The sequence below is a fragment of the Capsella rubella genome, unplaced genomic scaffold (assembly GCF_000375325.1).
Source record: "Capsella rubella cultivar Monte Gargano unplaced genomic scaffold, Caprub1_0 scaffold_2, whole genome shotgun sequence".
In the NCBI taxonomy this organism is placed as follows: domain Eukaryota; kingdom Viridiplantae; phylum Streptophyta; class Magnoliopsida; order Brassicales; family Brassicaceae; genus Capsella; species Capsella rubella.
The window spans coordinates 4,647,685-4,664,227 of NW_006238922.1; the positions used below are offsets into that span (position 1 = coordinate 4,647,685).

Genomic DNA, 16,543 nt, shown 5'->3' on the forward strand with positions numbered 1-16,543 from the left:
CGTGGAAGTTGTCACCAATTGATCAATTGGTGACATCTTGTCAAGTGGGAAGGTTGTTAAAGGGTGAGGACCTGGGTTCGAGGAACGCCAGGCGCACCAATAACCTACCTAGTGGGCCAGAGGGCTGCGAGCAAGTGGGCTGCGCAGTTTGGGCCCATAGGAGAGAGGTTAGGGTCGATGCGCTGCAGCGCTGTAAGGATGCCATGTGGCGGGGTGTGCCACATGGCGGAGTGTTCCCACGGGGCAAGGTGTTATAACCGGTGCCACACAAATCAGAAACACATATGCAGCGACATTACATCAGCAAATGGCATATAGAGTCCAGAATTATGCAATGGACCTAAGTCTCCCTCGCGACACTGAAGACGCCTTACTTATTCAACTAGAGTCACAACACAGTTGATCGTGCATCCACATTCCAAGGCAAATCTCAAGAAGCGAGATAGTCAAGCTACTCCCATAATCATGGGTAACCAATTATGAAAAACTCCATGCAAGGAGTACACCAATACAATCAGTGGATTCCTCTATCCATAAAAGAAAAGATGGAAATGTAGAAATCGCATTCAAAGCACAAGAAAAAAATCATTCTTCCATGTCCGGGGTTCCTGGGGTCGGGCTATTCAAATACAAAACATAGTAATCAAACTTTCCACTACTTGTTTCACCAAGAAGTCCGACCTGAGGATCTCCTGATTCGTATCTTTCTTTGAGGATTTGTTGTGAAGATTTCCTTCGTCTTCTCCGCCTCGAGACTTCTTCTTCATCAGAATCGCCTTCTAGACATTTCTGACAATCACAAACATCGAAGAATTTGTGACCAGATTCAATCAGGAATGCGTAGACAGGGTTTCCAAGCGAGTCAAAAGATGAGATTGGAACGCCAAGCAGACGTGAATCTATCTCCATGAATTCTTTTTCGCAGGCAGGAGTGATCATGTTGATCTCAGTGAAAAAAGTTGTTGGTCTTGAATTTTTTTGTTGTGCTTTGAATGCGATTTCTATAGCTCCATCTTTTCTTCTATGGATAGAGGAATCAACTGATTTTATTGGTGTACTCCTTTCATGGAGTTTTTCATAATTGGTTACCCATGATTCTGAGAGTAGCTTGAAGTAAAGTATTGATGTGAGTAATGGTGTGAAGTAAAGTATGTATAATAAGTGTGAAGAAAGGAATATGCCATGTAATATTCCTTAGGTTATGTACTATAAATAAGGAGATTGGTGAGGCTTGTTCACCATAAGCTGAAGTATATAAAATCCTAAGTCCTAAGACCACCATTATCAAGAGGATTTAGGGGATATCTTAACATAATTAGAATTTAAATTTAAATCAAAAATATCAATTTTTAGCAACATACGTATCTTGTTCAAGAGACAGAGATGGGTATCTTACTTACACATGGCAGAATATGGTTGGCTATATTTGTTTTTACTCAGTTTTTATTTTTTTCTCTCTCTCTTTTTTTCCATCAATCTCTCTCTCCAACCAAACAATATGACAATAGCAAAAGGTGTTTGGCTGTATATCCTTACAGTTTTTTTTTTTTGGTTTTTTAAGATTTTTGTAACAATTATAACTATGATTTATTGTTGCTTCGTTATATTTATCTTAGGTATGTTTTAAATTTTCAATTTTAAATTTTGTAATAATTATAAAAAAACTTAAATGATAAATTTTAATTTAATTTAAATTGTAAATAATTTGGTTTCTTAAACTAAGATCCTACCAATAAACACATCTCAAAACTAAAAACAAAATTAAAATTCTTAAATTCTACTTTTTCAAATTTAATACTAAATTAATGCTAAGATACTCTAATTAACATACTACCTATAATGTTGCTCTAAGAGCATCATTATCGTCGTATCTCCACGCCGCTTACGCCATTAAACAAAGGCAAAAAAATCTAAATAGTGAAAAGCGAAGATGCATTCGAGTTTTAGTTAAGACTTTTTGAGGAATGGTGCTTATGCCACGCTGGAATGGTGTGAGCCTGTGAGGGTATTTTTTTTGTCAAAAAAACAAAAATCTCCAAATCAATTAATAAAATGTTGGTGTGCTTTGGTTATATGTTTGTATTTTTTATGTTTTTCATTTTCACTTATTTTTTTTAATAATTTTGAATTGTATTTTCTCTTTCTTTTTATTTTTAGTTCAATTTTATGTTTATTTTTAATGTTTTCCATTTGGTGTGCTTTGGTTATATGTTTGTATTTTTTAATGTTTTCCATTTAAAAATTATTTTTATAAATTTAAATATTTATAATATATTTTAAATTATTAAATTATTAAATTGTTAAGATTTTCAAAGTTCAATCAATAATCAGTTCTATAATTGTTTTTTTTAATAATTTTGAATTGTATATTCTATATATTTCACTTTCCAAATATGTTTTAGTTTATTTTTATAAGTTTTTAATTTATTAATAATTTATTTAATTTAAAAGTTTTACAATATATTAATATTATTATATTATTAAAACTCTAAGATATTAGAGGTTTAACCAATAATCACCTCAAAATCAAAAGTTCTTAACTTACACTTTTTCATTATTAATATACAAATTATTGTCTAAGATACATCCTCAAGAATACACCTATAATGATGCTCTAAGAGTCCTTTGTATTCTCTCTTGAGTGTGTTCTTATAATAAAGCTTTCTCTTATATATATACTCTCTTCCATAAACACTTAATCCTTTTCATATATTTGTTTCATATATCTCGATCCTATAATACCTCCTACGTGGTTGTACCCACTATGTGTTTGTAATTTTGGTATCAGAGCCATGCCAGTCTAAGCTTTGACTCTTCGATATCTAAGAGGTAGTATGCCATAGCGCTGTTTTCAATTATATGCTTTGCATAGAAAGTATGCTCTGTGGTTGCCATTTTTGATGGATCCTCCACAAAAGAAATCTTGCTAAGTTTGAATAAAAGATGTAAAGAAAAGATCCGTGAGGTTATAATGCTCAAAGTACCTTGAGGCTTTATTTTTGATGAAAGTTGTTTGCCTCGGTTTGCGTAGCTAATAATACCTCATGATCATTTCTTTATGTTCTTAGCACTTAATAGTCTCATGAAAACAACTTATGGATTGTTACTACTTTGAAGATTGAGAAGAAGTTATTAGCATTCTGTCTTGGTTTCTGGTCTCTTTATCTATTATGGAAAATATGTCAACTTTGTCCAAAACACCTTCTTTACGCAAATCTAACTCTAAAAAAGTAGATTATTTATATGAAATAGAGTATATGAGTGATGAAAGTAAAGTTCCTATTACCCAGCTCCCTTTGCTAAATCCTTATAAAGCCTTCTCTAATCCAAGTTCCACTTTTCCTAAAGCCATTAGACAAGTGTTTGTACCTAACAAACATACTGCTAAAGAACTCGTTCTAGCCTCTCCTTTAGAACAGTTTCTGGTGCCTGCAACAGAAGCGGAGCAAATGGTTCCTCTCTGCCTTAATGAAGGAATGATACACCATTGGCGAAGTCTTGGCTATACACACCTCCACTATGGAGCAATACGCCAAGCCTTAACCCTTCATGGTAGAAAAGGCTTACCGGTAGTGGCAAGAGTCGCTCTCCTCGACACCAGATACAAAGAATACCAACATGCTTGCATCGCAACTATCCATACGACGTTAAATGCTGGCACTATCTTCGTGACTCTTTTCCCAAACTTTAACGTGGCTTTCGAAGACCCACAAATCTGTCAGAACATGCAGATCCAACTTCAGATTATCGGTGCTCCACAAATTGGAAACACGTATGCAGCAACCTTGCACCACCAAATGGCGTATAGAGTCCAGAATCATGTTATGGATCTAAGTCTTCCTCGAGACACTGAAGACGCTTTGCTCATTCAACTTGAGTCACAACACAGTCCATCATGCATCCACATTCCAAGACAAATCCCATAAAGCGAATTAGTCAAGCTACTTCCAGAATCATGGGTAAAAAAATTACGAAAAATTCCATAAGAGAAGTACCCCAATACAATCAGTGGATTCTTCTATTCACATGAGAAAAAGATGGAGCTGTAGAGATCATGTTCAAAGCACAAGAAGAAAAATTAAGACCGGCATCTTTATGCACTGAGATCAACATGATCACTCCTGCTTGCAAAGAACAACTCAGCAAGATAGATTCCCGTTTGTCCGGCGTTCCGATCTCCTCTTTTGACTTGCTTGGAAATCCTGTATACACGTTCATGGATGAAGATGGTCACAAATTCTTTGATATTTGTGATTGTCAGAAATGTCTAGAAGACGATTCTGATGAAGAAGAAGTTCCAAGGAGAAGACGAGGACGAAAATCTTCACAACAAATTCTCAAAGAACGATACGAATTAGGAGATCCTCAGGTTGGACTTCTTGGAGAGCCAAGTAGTGGAAGATTCGATTACTATGTCTTGTATCCGAATAGCTCCACTCCAGCAAACTCATATAGAGAAGAACCACCATTGAGCTACATGTTTGGTCCTCCATCCCAGTCACCATTTCCATCAAAAAAGTTTGAAAAAACAGTATCAAACACTCGTGGAAAAATCAAGAATCCAAACAGAAAAAACCCTAACGGAACAGTCAGTGCGGCCGAAGCAACTTTGAACTGGCAATCAGAAAATGCTGTAAGCCAAAACAATCTCTTGAGCGAGATCGACAAAAAGGTAACCATTTTGAAACTCTCTATACAGGAGATGACAAAAAAGATGTCTTCCCTCCATCAAGAACTCCTCCAGTTGGCTACTACTGTTTCCATAAACTCTCCTATCACGGCCCAAAAGGAATCTGAGCTAAAAAGCCTTAAAGCCCAACTAAATTCCTTACAAAATCAGCCACAAACACAACCCCAAATGCCTTATGACCTCTTTACACCTTATCCTATATATACACCATCCTACGCAGCCCAATCACAACCCCTTTCATTTTCCCAAGACCCAAGTATATTTGGATCATCATCATTCTTACCGACACGTTTCACCCCAGAACAACCTGTCACAAAAAAAGAAGAAACATACTGAAAAACCTACATCACAAAAAACCCAAGATAAACCGTCCACATCCCAGAATCAGCTAGAGGAGAGTCCATCACAGTTGATGGTGGAACATGTCAATCCAATAACTACTTTTCTCCAGAAAGTAGCAAATCAAGAGGGAAGTTCCAAAAAGAAAGCAGTGATCAAAGAGATTGAAGATTTGCATGATAAGGAGGCCTTTATCCCAAATTTCATAATGGCAGAACCAACTGTTGAGAACGAAGATATGGAGAGTATTGATGGGCATATATCCGTAGACGAATACCCACATTACAGAGTTCCACTGGACTGGAATCCAAACTTAGCCACAGAACCACACAAAGGTTTCTCGTTTGATGACATTTCTCCTTTAAGGTGGAGAGATAAGATTTTTGAGATGCATGCATGGCTAACTGAGCAACTCCTCAACCCGGGAGCATCATTGTCCATGGTCATTGATAAAATGGTATCCAAGTTCCAAGGCCGTCTTCGACAGTGGTGGATAAGTCTAGGTTCGTACCGACAACTTCAAATGAAGCAATCTCCCACCATAGATGCTTTTATGGGTCATATTCACAATGAATTCCTTGGCACATGGGAGCATTACACTGACCAAGCAAGAGAAGAATACCTTAATATGAAGTGCTGTTCTTTCAGAAGAAATGATCTGGAGAAACATTATGAACGGATGTCGAAACGATTCTATGCACTAAATGGAATTGATGACGTCAATCCCAAACAAACGTACCTGAATTCAGTTTCAGAACCAATTGGGAATGAGACATCAAAAATCATGTCATTCAAGAACATGCAACTCAACCAGATTTCGCTTGGAGAAATCTACCAGCTTTCCCTCTCAACACTTGAAATGCTATGCAATTCCCAGTAAATCTTCAAACAACTTCATGAACAAGGAAAGCTCCTCGGAAAAGCATGTGACCGTCCGAAACTTTCCATCAAATGCAGAAAGAAGAAATGCAGCTGCTCTACAGGCTTCGGAGAAGAGAAAAAAATCAAAAAGAAATGGCAGAAGAAATATCCACAGTTCTCAGCAAAGAAGAAGTGGAAGTTCCTCAAGAAGAAAACACAAAGAGATTCAAGAAGTCAGACATATGCTACACCTGTAAGAAAAAAGGACACTACGCAAAACAGTGCCCAAAAAAGAAAAAGAGAGATAATCTTCTTGGATATTTGGCACAGATTGAAGATATCGATGACTCAGACATCGAATCTATCTTTTCCCTTGAAGACAAACCAACAAATGATAAAGTCCTTGCAATGGGGATAGAATAAGAAGATGAGTATTCTGGATCTAATATTGATGATGAAGAAGACCTAGATGAACAACTAATGTTACTCGACCTATACACCTTTTATGTTTGCAGAGTGGAACAATCAGATGATGGAGAACTGGCCTACTTGTCTCAACCTTCACCAAATGCAAAGATTTACATTCTCCCCACCAAATACAACAAGCCCATACATGTCATTGCATATTTTGACACCGGAGCTGCTTCTTTTATCATCAAACCGGATATCCTTCCGGATTCACATTGGAATACATGTTCAGTTTCATTCAAAGCAGCTAATGGTCAAACATTCCACATCTCCCTCATTAGTAAGCCAATCTATATCCAACTCTTTCCAGGTTACATGATCAAAACAAAAGTATATGGTTCAGAACTCCCACGAAAAGACTTCATCCTCGGATTTCATAATCTTCATAGCCTCCAAAGAGTCACATGGTATCCAAAAGGATTAAATCACAGAAATCAACTGCTACCCTAGACGACGGTGTCTCATCTCTATCCTATAGAGATCCTATGTCCAATCAAGGAATAAATTGTTAAAACCTCTTGTGCCGCCTCTCATTCGAAGTTTCTCACAAAATGCTCAACACCATTGTGGAAGAATCCGGAGTCTTTCATATCTCTACCTTTCAAGAAGAATGAAGATATCAACCCTACCAAGGCTAGCCATCCAAGAATGAATCCAGACCATTACAATCTTGTGATTGAAGAAGTTGATCAGCTACAGAAAGAAGATCTCATTGAAAAAACTGATTCACCGTGGGCTTGTGAAGCTTTATATGTCAACAAGAGAGCTGAACAAGTATGAGGCAAGCTAAGACTAGTCATCAACTACCAGCCTCTCAACCATTTCTTGGCCGATGACAAGTTCCCACTACCAAAAAGAGAAGTTTTGTTCCAGAACCTCCCACAAGCACAAGTCTTTTCAAAGTTTGACTTAAAAGGTGGTTTTTGGCAACTAGGAATTAAACCTGAAGATCGACCGAAGACAGGTTTATGTGTACCAGACCGGCACTATCATTGGAAAGTCATGCCTTTTGGATTAAAGGTAGCTCCTTCTCTATTCCAGAAAGCCATGATAAAGATCTTTGTATTCTCTCTTGAGAACACACTCAAGAGAGAATACAAAGGAATCTTACGACTTAGGATTTTAGATACTTCAGCTTATGGTGAACAAGCCTCACCAAGCTCCTTATTTATAGTACATAACCTAAGGAATATTACATGGCATATTCCTTTCTTCACACTTATTATACATACTTTACTTCATACCATTACTCACATCAATACTATACTTCACACTATACTTCACATCAATACTTTACTTCACATCAATACTTTACTTCACACCATACTTCACATCAATACTTTACTTGATACTTCACTTCATGTCTTTATTTATTTCACATCAATACCTTGCTTGATTCTTCACTCCATTTCACCGTGTCTCCAAAAGAGAGGTGACTTCCATCTTATCCATTGTCGCTTTCTTCTTCACTGTCAGAGATGTCAGGCATAAAGGAGATTCTGTGGCTAGGGTTGAAATACCTGACTTGGTATTTTGTCCTTTCAACTCGGTAGATTGGATGGTCACGGTTGGAACGAGGCCACGCGTACTGATCATGGAAGCCCAAAAGTATTTGCCGTATCTCTTCAACAAAATCTCGAGAGTACACGTGTCTATTATGCCAGTGAGCCGTGTGTGGACAAAAGAGATTTTGGTCAATGTCTGACTCATTGAATCCATTCAGCGTTGCCAATTGTGTTGTCCTGTGATGGAAGTTAGTTGAGTTGAACGCATCATTGTTGTAGCTCATCACGACTTGAGCATCATACGAGTTTCGGATTGAAGTTTCTCCATCTTTTTCATCTTGGATTTTTGATATCTTGAATGTCACTAATATCTCCATTCCTTGTTGCTCACAAATATGCTCTTGCCACCATGTAGCGTCATGACATAAAGTGAGCCACTTATAGAGGATCTTGTAGTGTGGTTTTCTCCTTGTCAAGAGGCACTTTGCCAAGTACTGTAGTAGCTGGCTCTTATGAACAATCACCGCAATGCTGTAGAGGTCTTCCAGATACTATAACAGAAGATATGCTTCTTTTGGGAATTTACCATAATGAGCAGGGTTCATATTAATGGTAGTAAGGAAGGGGTGTACCGGGTGATAAGGTAAACCAAGTAGTGGCCTTTGGTTGAGCCCGAATCTGTGGACATAGAGCTTTATAAAACCATGTAAGGTTCGGACTCCCCTACATACGAGAACATTGTTGAGCAGTTCCCCGCGCATCTCTGGAGGTAGATTAGCAATCATCATTTTTAGAGCTTCTTCATCTGGATTGTCTGGGGTGAGAGTGTAGATGACTGGAATGATTGTTGAAATTTGTCGTTGGTTTCTTGAAAGGAACTCTGGAAGAAAGTTGTCTTTTCCTTTTATATGATTGACATCAAACTTCCACTGTGAGAACCAACTTGCCCATCGGAGTAATTGTGACCGTTGAAGGATCTTCTGTTTGAACTGTATCATCTTCGGGAAAGAGGTCATGTCCATCTCGATGAGAAAATGTTGACCAACTAGATGAAACTCGAATTTTTCAATTCCTCTTTTTATTGCAAGGATCTCTTTGTCGGTCGAATGGTAATGCCTTTCACTGTCTTTGAAAGCGCCACTCTTGTATCCGCATATATGTCTCTTTCTTTTTTCATCTTCTTCTAAGAGTACTGCTCCCCAATAACAGTCGCTAGCATCTGTTTGCATAATTCTTTTTCGTTTTGATGGGATCCTCAGTGCTGGTAACGTCTTTGAGATTTTGTTTAACTCTCTGACTGCTTTTGTGCACTTCTGACTCCATGGTGGTGCATCTTTCCTAAGTTGAGAAGAGAGAACTTCTTTGTGTTTTGTGAGACCGTGGATGAAATCCGCCATGTAATTGACAATGCCTAGAAATTGCTGAACTTGCTTGAATCTTATCTTTTCATCAGGAGATTCGTCAAGCTGAGTTGCAATATGAGGCTGGAGATGATATTCTCCCTTTGAAATGTGCATACCCAAAAAGTCGATCTCTGTTTCTCCAATAACCATTTTTTTCTATGAGAGCATGATCCCTTATTGTTGCACAATATCATGGAACTTTGTTAATAGGACGGTGTAGGAATTGATGTCCGGAGAAAACAGTAGTATGTTGTCGATGTAAACCAGCACATTCGGGAGGATTGGCTCAAAGATCTTTATAGTGGCTTTCTGGAATAGAGAAGGAGCTACCTTTAATCCAAAAGGCATGACTTTCCAATGATAGTGCCGGTCTAGTACACAGAAACCTGTCTTCGGTCTATCTTCAGGGTTAATTCCCAGTTGCCAAAAACCAGCTTTTAAGTCCAACTTTGAGAAGACTTGTGCTTATGGGAGTTTCGGGAACAGAACTTCTCTCTTTGGTAGTGGGAACTTGTCATCAACCAAGAAATGGTTAAGAGGCTGGTAGTTGATGACTGGTCATAGCTTGCCTCGTACTTGTTCAGCTCTCTTGTTGACATAAAAAGCTTCACAAGCCCACGATGAATCAATTTTTTTGATGAGATCTTCTTTCTGTAGCTGATCAACTTCTTCAATTGCAAGATTGTAATGGTCTGGATTCATTCTTGGATGGCTAGCCTTGGTAGGGTTGATATCTTCATTCTTCTTGAAAGGTAGAGATATGAAAAACTCTGGATTCTTCCACAATGGTGTTGAGCATTTTGTAAGTAACTCAGAATGAGAGGCGGCACAAGAGGTTTTAGCAATTTCTACCTTGATTGGACACAGGATCTCTATAGGATAGAGATGAGACACCGTCGTCCAGGGTAGCAGTTGATTTTTGTGCTTTAATCCTTTTGTTTGCCATGTGACTCTTTGGAGGCTATGAAGAACATCAAATCCGAGGATGAAGTCTTTTCCTGGGAGTTCTGAACCATATACTTTTGTTTTGATCATGTAACCTGGAAAGAGTTGGATGTAGATTAGCTTACTAATGAGGGAGATGTGGAATGTTTGACCATTAGCTGCCCTTGAATGAAACTGAACATGTATTCCAATGCGACTCTTGTAGGATATCCAGTTTGATGATAGAAGAAGCAGCTCCGGTGTCAAAATATGCAATGACAGGTACGGGCTTGTCGTATTTGGAGGGAAGAATGTAAATCTTTGCATTTGGTGAAGGTTGAGACAAGTAGGCCAGTTCTCCATCATCTGATTGTTCCACTCTGCAAACATCAAAGGTGTATAGGTCGAGTAACATTAGTTGTTCATCTGGGTCTTCTTCATCATTAGTATCAGATCCATAATACTCATCTTCTTATTCTATCCCCATTGCAAGGACTGTATCATCTGTTGGTTCGTCTTCAAGGGAAAAGATAGATTCGATGTCTGAGTCATCGATATCTTCAATCTGTGCCAAATATCCGAGAAGATTATCTCTCTTTTTCTTGTTTGGGCACTGTTTTGCGTAGTGTCCTTTTTCTTACAAATGTAGCATCTGTCTGGCTTCTTGAATCCTCTTTGTGTTTTCTTCCTGAGGAACTTCCACTTCTTCTTTGCTGAGAACTGTGGATATTTCTTCTGCCATTTCTTTTTGAATTTTTTCTCTGCTTTGAAGCTTGTAGAGCAGCTGCATTTCTTTTTTCTGCATTTGATGGAAAGTTCCAGACGGTCACATGCTTTTCTGAGGAGCTTTTCTGTTCATGAAGTTGTTTGAAGAATTGCTCGGAATTGCATAGCCTTTCAATTTCTGAGAGGGAAAGCTTGTAGATTTCTCCAAGCGAAATCTGGTTGAGTTGCATGTTCTTGAATGACATGATTCTTGATGTCTCATTCCCAAGTGGTTCCGGAAGTGAATTCAGGTACGTCTGTTTGAGATTGACGTCATCAATTCCATTTAGTGCATAAAATTGTTTCGACATCCGTTCATAATGTTTCTCCAAATCTTTCTTCTGAAAGAGCAGCACTTCATATTAAGGTATTCTTTTCTTGGTTGGTCAATGTAATGCTCCCATGTGCCAAGGAATTCATTGTGAATATGACCCATCAAAGCATCTATGGTGGGAGATTGCTTCATTTGAAGTTGTCGGTACGGACCTAGACTTATCCACCACTGTCGAAGACGGCCTTGGAACTTGGACCATTTTGTCGATGACCATGAACAATGATGCTCCCGGGTTGAGGAGTTGTTCAGTTAGCCATGCATACATCTCAAAAATCTTATCTCTCCACTTTGAAGGAGAAATGTCATTAAAAGAGACACCTTTGTGTGGTTCCATAGCTAACTTTGGATTCCAGTCCAGTGGAACTCTGTAATGTGGGTATTCCTCTTCGGATATATGCCCATCATCACTCTCCATTCAACAGTTGGTTCTGCCATCATGAAATTTGGGATAAAGGCCTCCTCATCATGTGAATTTTCAATCTCTTTGATCACTGCTTTCCTTTTGGAACTTTCCTCATGTTTTGCTACTTTTTAGAGAAAAGTAGTTATTGGATTGACATGTTCCACCGTTAACTATGATGGATTCTCCTCTGGCTGATTCTAGGATGTGGACGGTTTATCTTGGGTTTTTTGTGATGTAGGTTTTTCAGTATGCTTTTTCTTTTTTGTGACAGGTTATTCTGGGGTGAAACAGGTCGGTAAGAAAGATGATGATCCAAATATACTTGGGTCTTGGGAATATGAAAGGGGTTGTGATTGGGCTGCGTAGGATGGTGTATATATAGGATAAGGTGTAAAGAGGTCATAAGGCATTAGGGGTTGTGTTTGTCGCTGATTTTGTAAGGAATTTAGTTGGGCTTTAAGGCTTTTTAGCTCAGATTCCTTTTGGGCCATGATAGAAGAGTTTATGGAAACAGTAGCTAGTAGCCAACTGGAGGAGTTCTTGGTGGAGCGAAGACATCTTTTCTGTTATCTCCTGCATAGAGAGTTCCAAAATGGTTACATTTTTGTCGATCTCGCTCAAAAGATTGTTTTGGCTTGCAACATTTTCTGATTCCCAATTCAAAGTTGCTTCGGCCGCACTAACTTGCTTTACTGTTCCGTCAAGGTTTTTTATGTTTGGATTCTTGATTTTCCACGAGTGTTTGATAATGTTTTCTTCAAACTCTTTTGATGGAAATGGTGACTGGGATGAAGGACCAAACATGTAGCTCAATGGTGGTTCTTCCCTATATGGGGTTGCTGGAGTGGAGCTATTCGGATACAAAACATAGTAATCGAATCTTCCACTACTTGGCTCTCCAAGAAGTCCAACCTGAGGATCTCCTAATTCGTATCGTTCTTTGAGAATTTGTTGTGAAGATTTTCGTCCTCGTCTTCTCCTTGGAACTTTTTCTTCATCAGAATTGTCTTCTAGACATTTCTGACAATCACAAATATCAAAGAATTTTTTACCATAGTCATCCATGAACGCGTATACAGGATTTCCAAGTGAGTCGAAAGAAGAGATCGGAATGCCGGGCAAACGGGAATCTGGAGTTGGATCTGCATGTTCTGACAGATTTGTGGGTCTTCTAAAGCCACGTTAAAGTTCGGGAAAAGAGTCACGAAAATAGTGCCAGCATTTAACGTCGTCTGGATAGTTGCGATGCAAACATGTTGGTACTCTTTGTATCTGGTGTCGAGGAGAGCGACCACTACCGGTAAGCCTTTTCTACGATGAAGGGTTAAGGCTAGGCGTATTGCTCCATAGTGGAGGTGTGTATAGCCAAGACTTCGCCAATGGTGTATCATTCCTTCATTAAGGCAGAGAGGAACCATTTGCTCCGCTTCTGTTGCAGGGACCAGAAACTGTTCTACAGGAGAGGCTAGAGCGAGTTTTTTAGCAGTATGTTTGTTAGGTACAAACACTTGTCTAATGGCTTTAGGAAAAGTGGAACTTGGCTTAGAGAATGCTTTATAAGGATTTAGCAAAGGGAGCTGGGTAATAGGAACTTTACTCTCATCACTCATGTACTCTATTTCATATAAATAATCTACTTTTTAAGAGGTGGATTTGCAGTAAGAGGGTGTTTTGGACAAAGTTGACATATTTTCCATAATAGATAAAGAGACCAGAAACCAAGACAGAATGCTAATAACTTCTTCTCAATCTTCAAAGTAGTAACAATCCATAAGTTGTTTTCATGGGACTATTAAGTGCTAAGAACATAAAGAAATGATCATAAGGTACTAGCTACGCAAACCGAGGCAAACAATTTTCATCAACAATAAAGCCTCAAGGTACTTCGAGCATTATAACCTCACAGATCTTTTCTTTAGATCTTTTATTTAAACTTAGCAAGATTTCTGTTGTGGAGGATCCATCAAAAATGGCAACCACAGAGCATACTTTCCATGCAAAGCATATAATAGAAAACAACGCTATGGCATCCTACCTCTTAGATATCGAAGAGTCAAAGCTTAGATTACCATGGCTCTGATACCAAATTTACAGATACATAGTGGGTACAACCACGTAGGAGGTATTATAGGATCGAGATATATGAAACAAATATATGAAAGAGATTAAGTGTTTATGGAAGAGAGTATATATAAAAGTGAAAGCTTTATTATAAGAACACACTCAAGAGAGAATACAAAAGACTCTTAGGACTTAGGATTTTAGATACTTCAGCTTATGGTGAACAAGCCTCACCAAACTCCTTATTTATAGTACATTACCTAAGGAATATTACATGGCATATTCCTTTCTTCACACTTATGATACATACTTTACTTTACACCATTACTCACATCAATACTTTACTTCACACCATACTTCACTTCACACCATACTTCACATCAATAATTTACTTGATACTTCACTTAACTCGGTTCTTGGGATTTGCCTTGGAATGTGGATGCATGATGGACTGTGTTGTAACTCTTGTTGAATGGGTAAGGCGTCTTCATTGTCGATAGGGAGACTTAGATCAATTGCATGATTCTGGACACTATACGCTATTTGATGATGTAATGTCACTGCATATGGTTTTCTGATTTGTGGGGAACCGGTAATCTGAAGTTGGATCTACATGTTTCGACAAATTAGTGGATCTTTTAGTGCCACATCAAAGTTTGGAAAAAGAGTCACGAAGATAGTGCCAACATTTAATGTCGTCTGGATGGTTGCGATGCAAGCATGTTGGTACTCTTTATATCTGGTGTCGACGAGAGCGACTCTTGCTACTACGGGTAAGCTTTTTCTTCCATGAAGGGTTAACGCTAGGCGTATTGCTCCATAATGCAGATGAGTGTAGCCAAGGTTTCGCCAATGGTGAATCATCCCTTCGTTAAGACAGAGAGGAACCATTTGCTATGCTTCTGTTGCAGGAACCAAAAATTTTTCTAAAGGAGAAGTTAGGACAAGTTCTTTCTCCGTAAGTTTGTTAGGCACAAACGCTTGTCTAATGACTTTTGGGAAAATAGAATTTGGTTTTGAAAAGGTTTTGTAAGGATTAAGCAAAGGAAGTTGGGTAATAGTAACTTCACTATCATCACTCATGTGTTCAATTTCATATAGATAATCTACATTTTTAGAGGTGGATTTTCGAAAAGAGGGTGTTTTGGACAAAGTTGACATGTTTTCCATAATTTATATATAGAAACCAGAAACCAAGACAAAATGCTATAAACTTCTTCTTAATCTTTAAGGTAGTAACAATCCATAAGTTGTTTTCATGTGACTTTTAAGCGCTAAGAATATAAAGAAAATGATCGTGAGGTAAGCTACGCAAACCGAGGCAAACAACTCACATAAAAATAAGCCTCAAGGTACTTCGAGCATTATGACCTCATGGATCATTTCTTTAGTTCTTTCAAACTTAACAAGATTTCTAATGTGGAGGATCCATCAAAGAATGGCAACCATAGAGCATACTCGTTATGCAAAGTATATAATAGAAAATAACATTATGGCATACTATAGATATCAAAGTGCTAAAGCTTAGACTGCCATGGCTCTGATACCAAAATTATGAACACATAGTAGGTATAACCACGTAGGAGGTTTTATAGGATCGAGATATATGAAACAAGTATGTGAAAAAGATTTAAGTGTTTGTGGAAGAGAACATTATATATATATATAGTGAAAGCTTTTATTATACAAGAATACATTCAAGAGAATACAATGGACTATTAGGATTTTGGACACTCAAACTTATAGTGAACAACCCTCACTAAACTTGGTATTTGTAGTACATAACTTAAGAAAAATTACATAGCATATTCCTTTCACACATATTTACAAACACAACACTCATCAAGTCTTCATACTACTTATTATACATTTATTCTACATCAATATTTCACATCAATACTTTACTTCACACCGTACTGTACATTAAAGTTTAGTGTTATTAGTTATTGATTATTAATTCGAGTTAGAATTATTTAACTCTTTTTACTAAAGGATTTGATAACAATTAAAAAAAAAAAAAAAGCTAACGATTTTTATAGTTGCATAATTCAACATCAACCTAAACCAAATCATATACCAAATGAGAGAAACTAAAATTCCAAATAATAAAACCAAATTGAATTCCAAATATTTTTTTAAATACTACACATAACATACCAAAATACCATATGAAAAACGTTATGAATAATCATTAAAAAAAAAAATCATAAATAAATCAATAAACAACGGCATAAAATTCGAATAATAAAAAAATAAAATCCCTAAATTTTTGATTTATTATAATCATCATCACTTGCCTTGATTAGATTCATGAAGAACAGCTTTCATAATCAACCCATCATTATGAACAACCATTATCACCGGCGAGTTTCCGATACCTCTCGCCATCGCCGTCAATATCTCCGCAACCAAATCCCTAAACTTCTCCGGTCCCAAATCTTCACCAAACCTCTCGAAAATCGCATTGTAAACGTCATCCGTCTCTTCTCCCGGCGCGACTTCGGATTCGACGGCGACGACGTTGTTCAGACCTTGCCGGAGCTCCGATGGAGATAATGTTCCGTTTTTGTCTAGATCTAGGATTTGGAAATATTCGTCTGTGATTGATTTGAATGGTTTTGTATCGGAGATGAATCCGATTAGAGTTTTGCTTGTTAGTACTGTTTCGATCATTTTTGGATTTTGTGAATGTAGACGAAGAAGTTTCAGATCTGGATTTGAAGAAAAATAAAAAGTCTCTTTATTTTCTTTTGTTGTGTGTTTGAAGTTTTTTTTTATTTTGGGTTCTCT

General features: G+C 37.7%; 1 protein-coding gene and 1 pseudogene across 1 annotated transcript; one reads left to right on the forward strand and one right to left on the reverse strand.

Moving 5' to 3' along the window:
* The window catches only part of LOC111832097, a 7,459-nt pseudogene extending 1,550 nt beyond the window's left edge, over positions 1-5,909 (forward strand).
* A 9,938-nt stretch (positions 5,910-15,847) lies between these two features.
* On the reverse strand, positions 15,848-16,543 carry LOC17895889. Its single transcript, XM_006301734.2, has one exon. It carries the CDS (start codon positions 16,424-16,426, stop codon positions 16,043-16,045), a length of 384 nt encoding a protein of 127 aa, XP_006301796.1. The 5' UTR covers positions 16,427-16,543; the 3' UTR covers positions 15,848-16,042.

Coding starts and splice junctions, on each gene's coding strand:
- LOC17895889 (XM_006301734.2), bottom strand. CDS start 16,426: ATGATCGAAACAGTACTAACAAGCAAAACTCTAATCGGATTCATCTCC.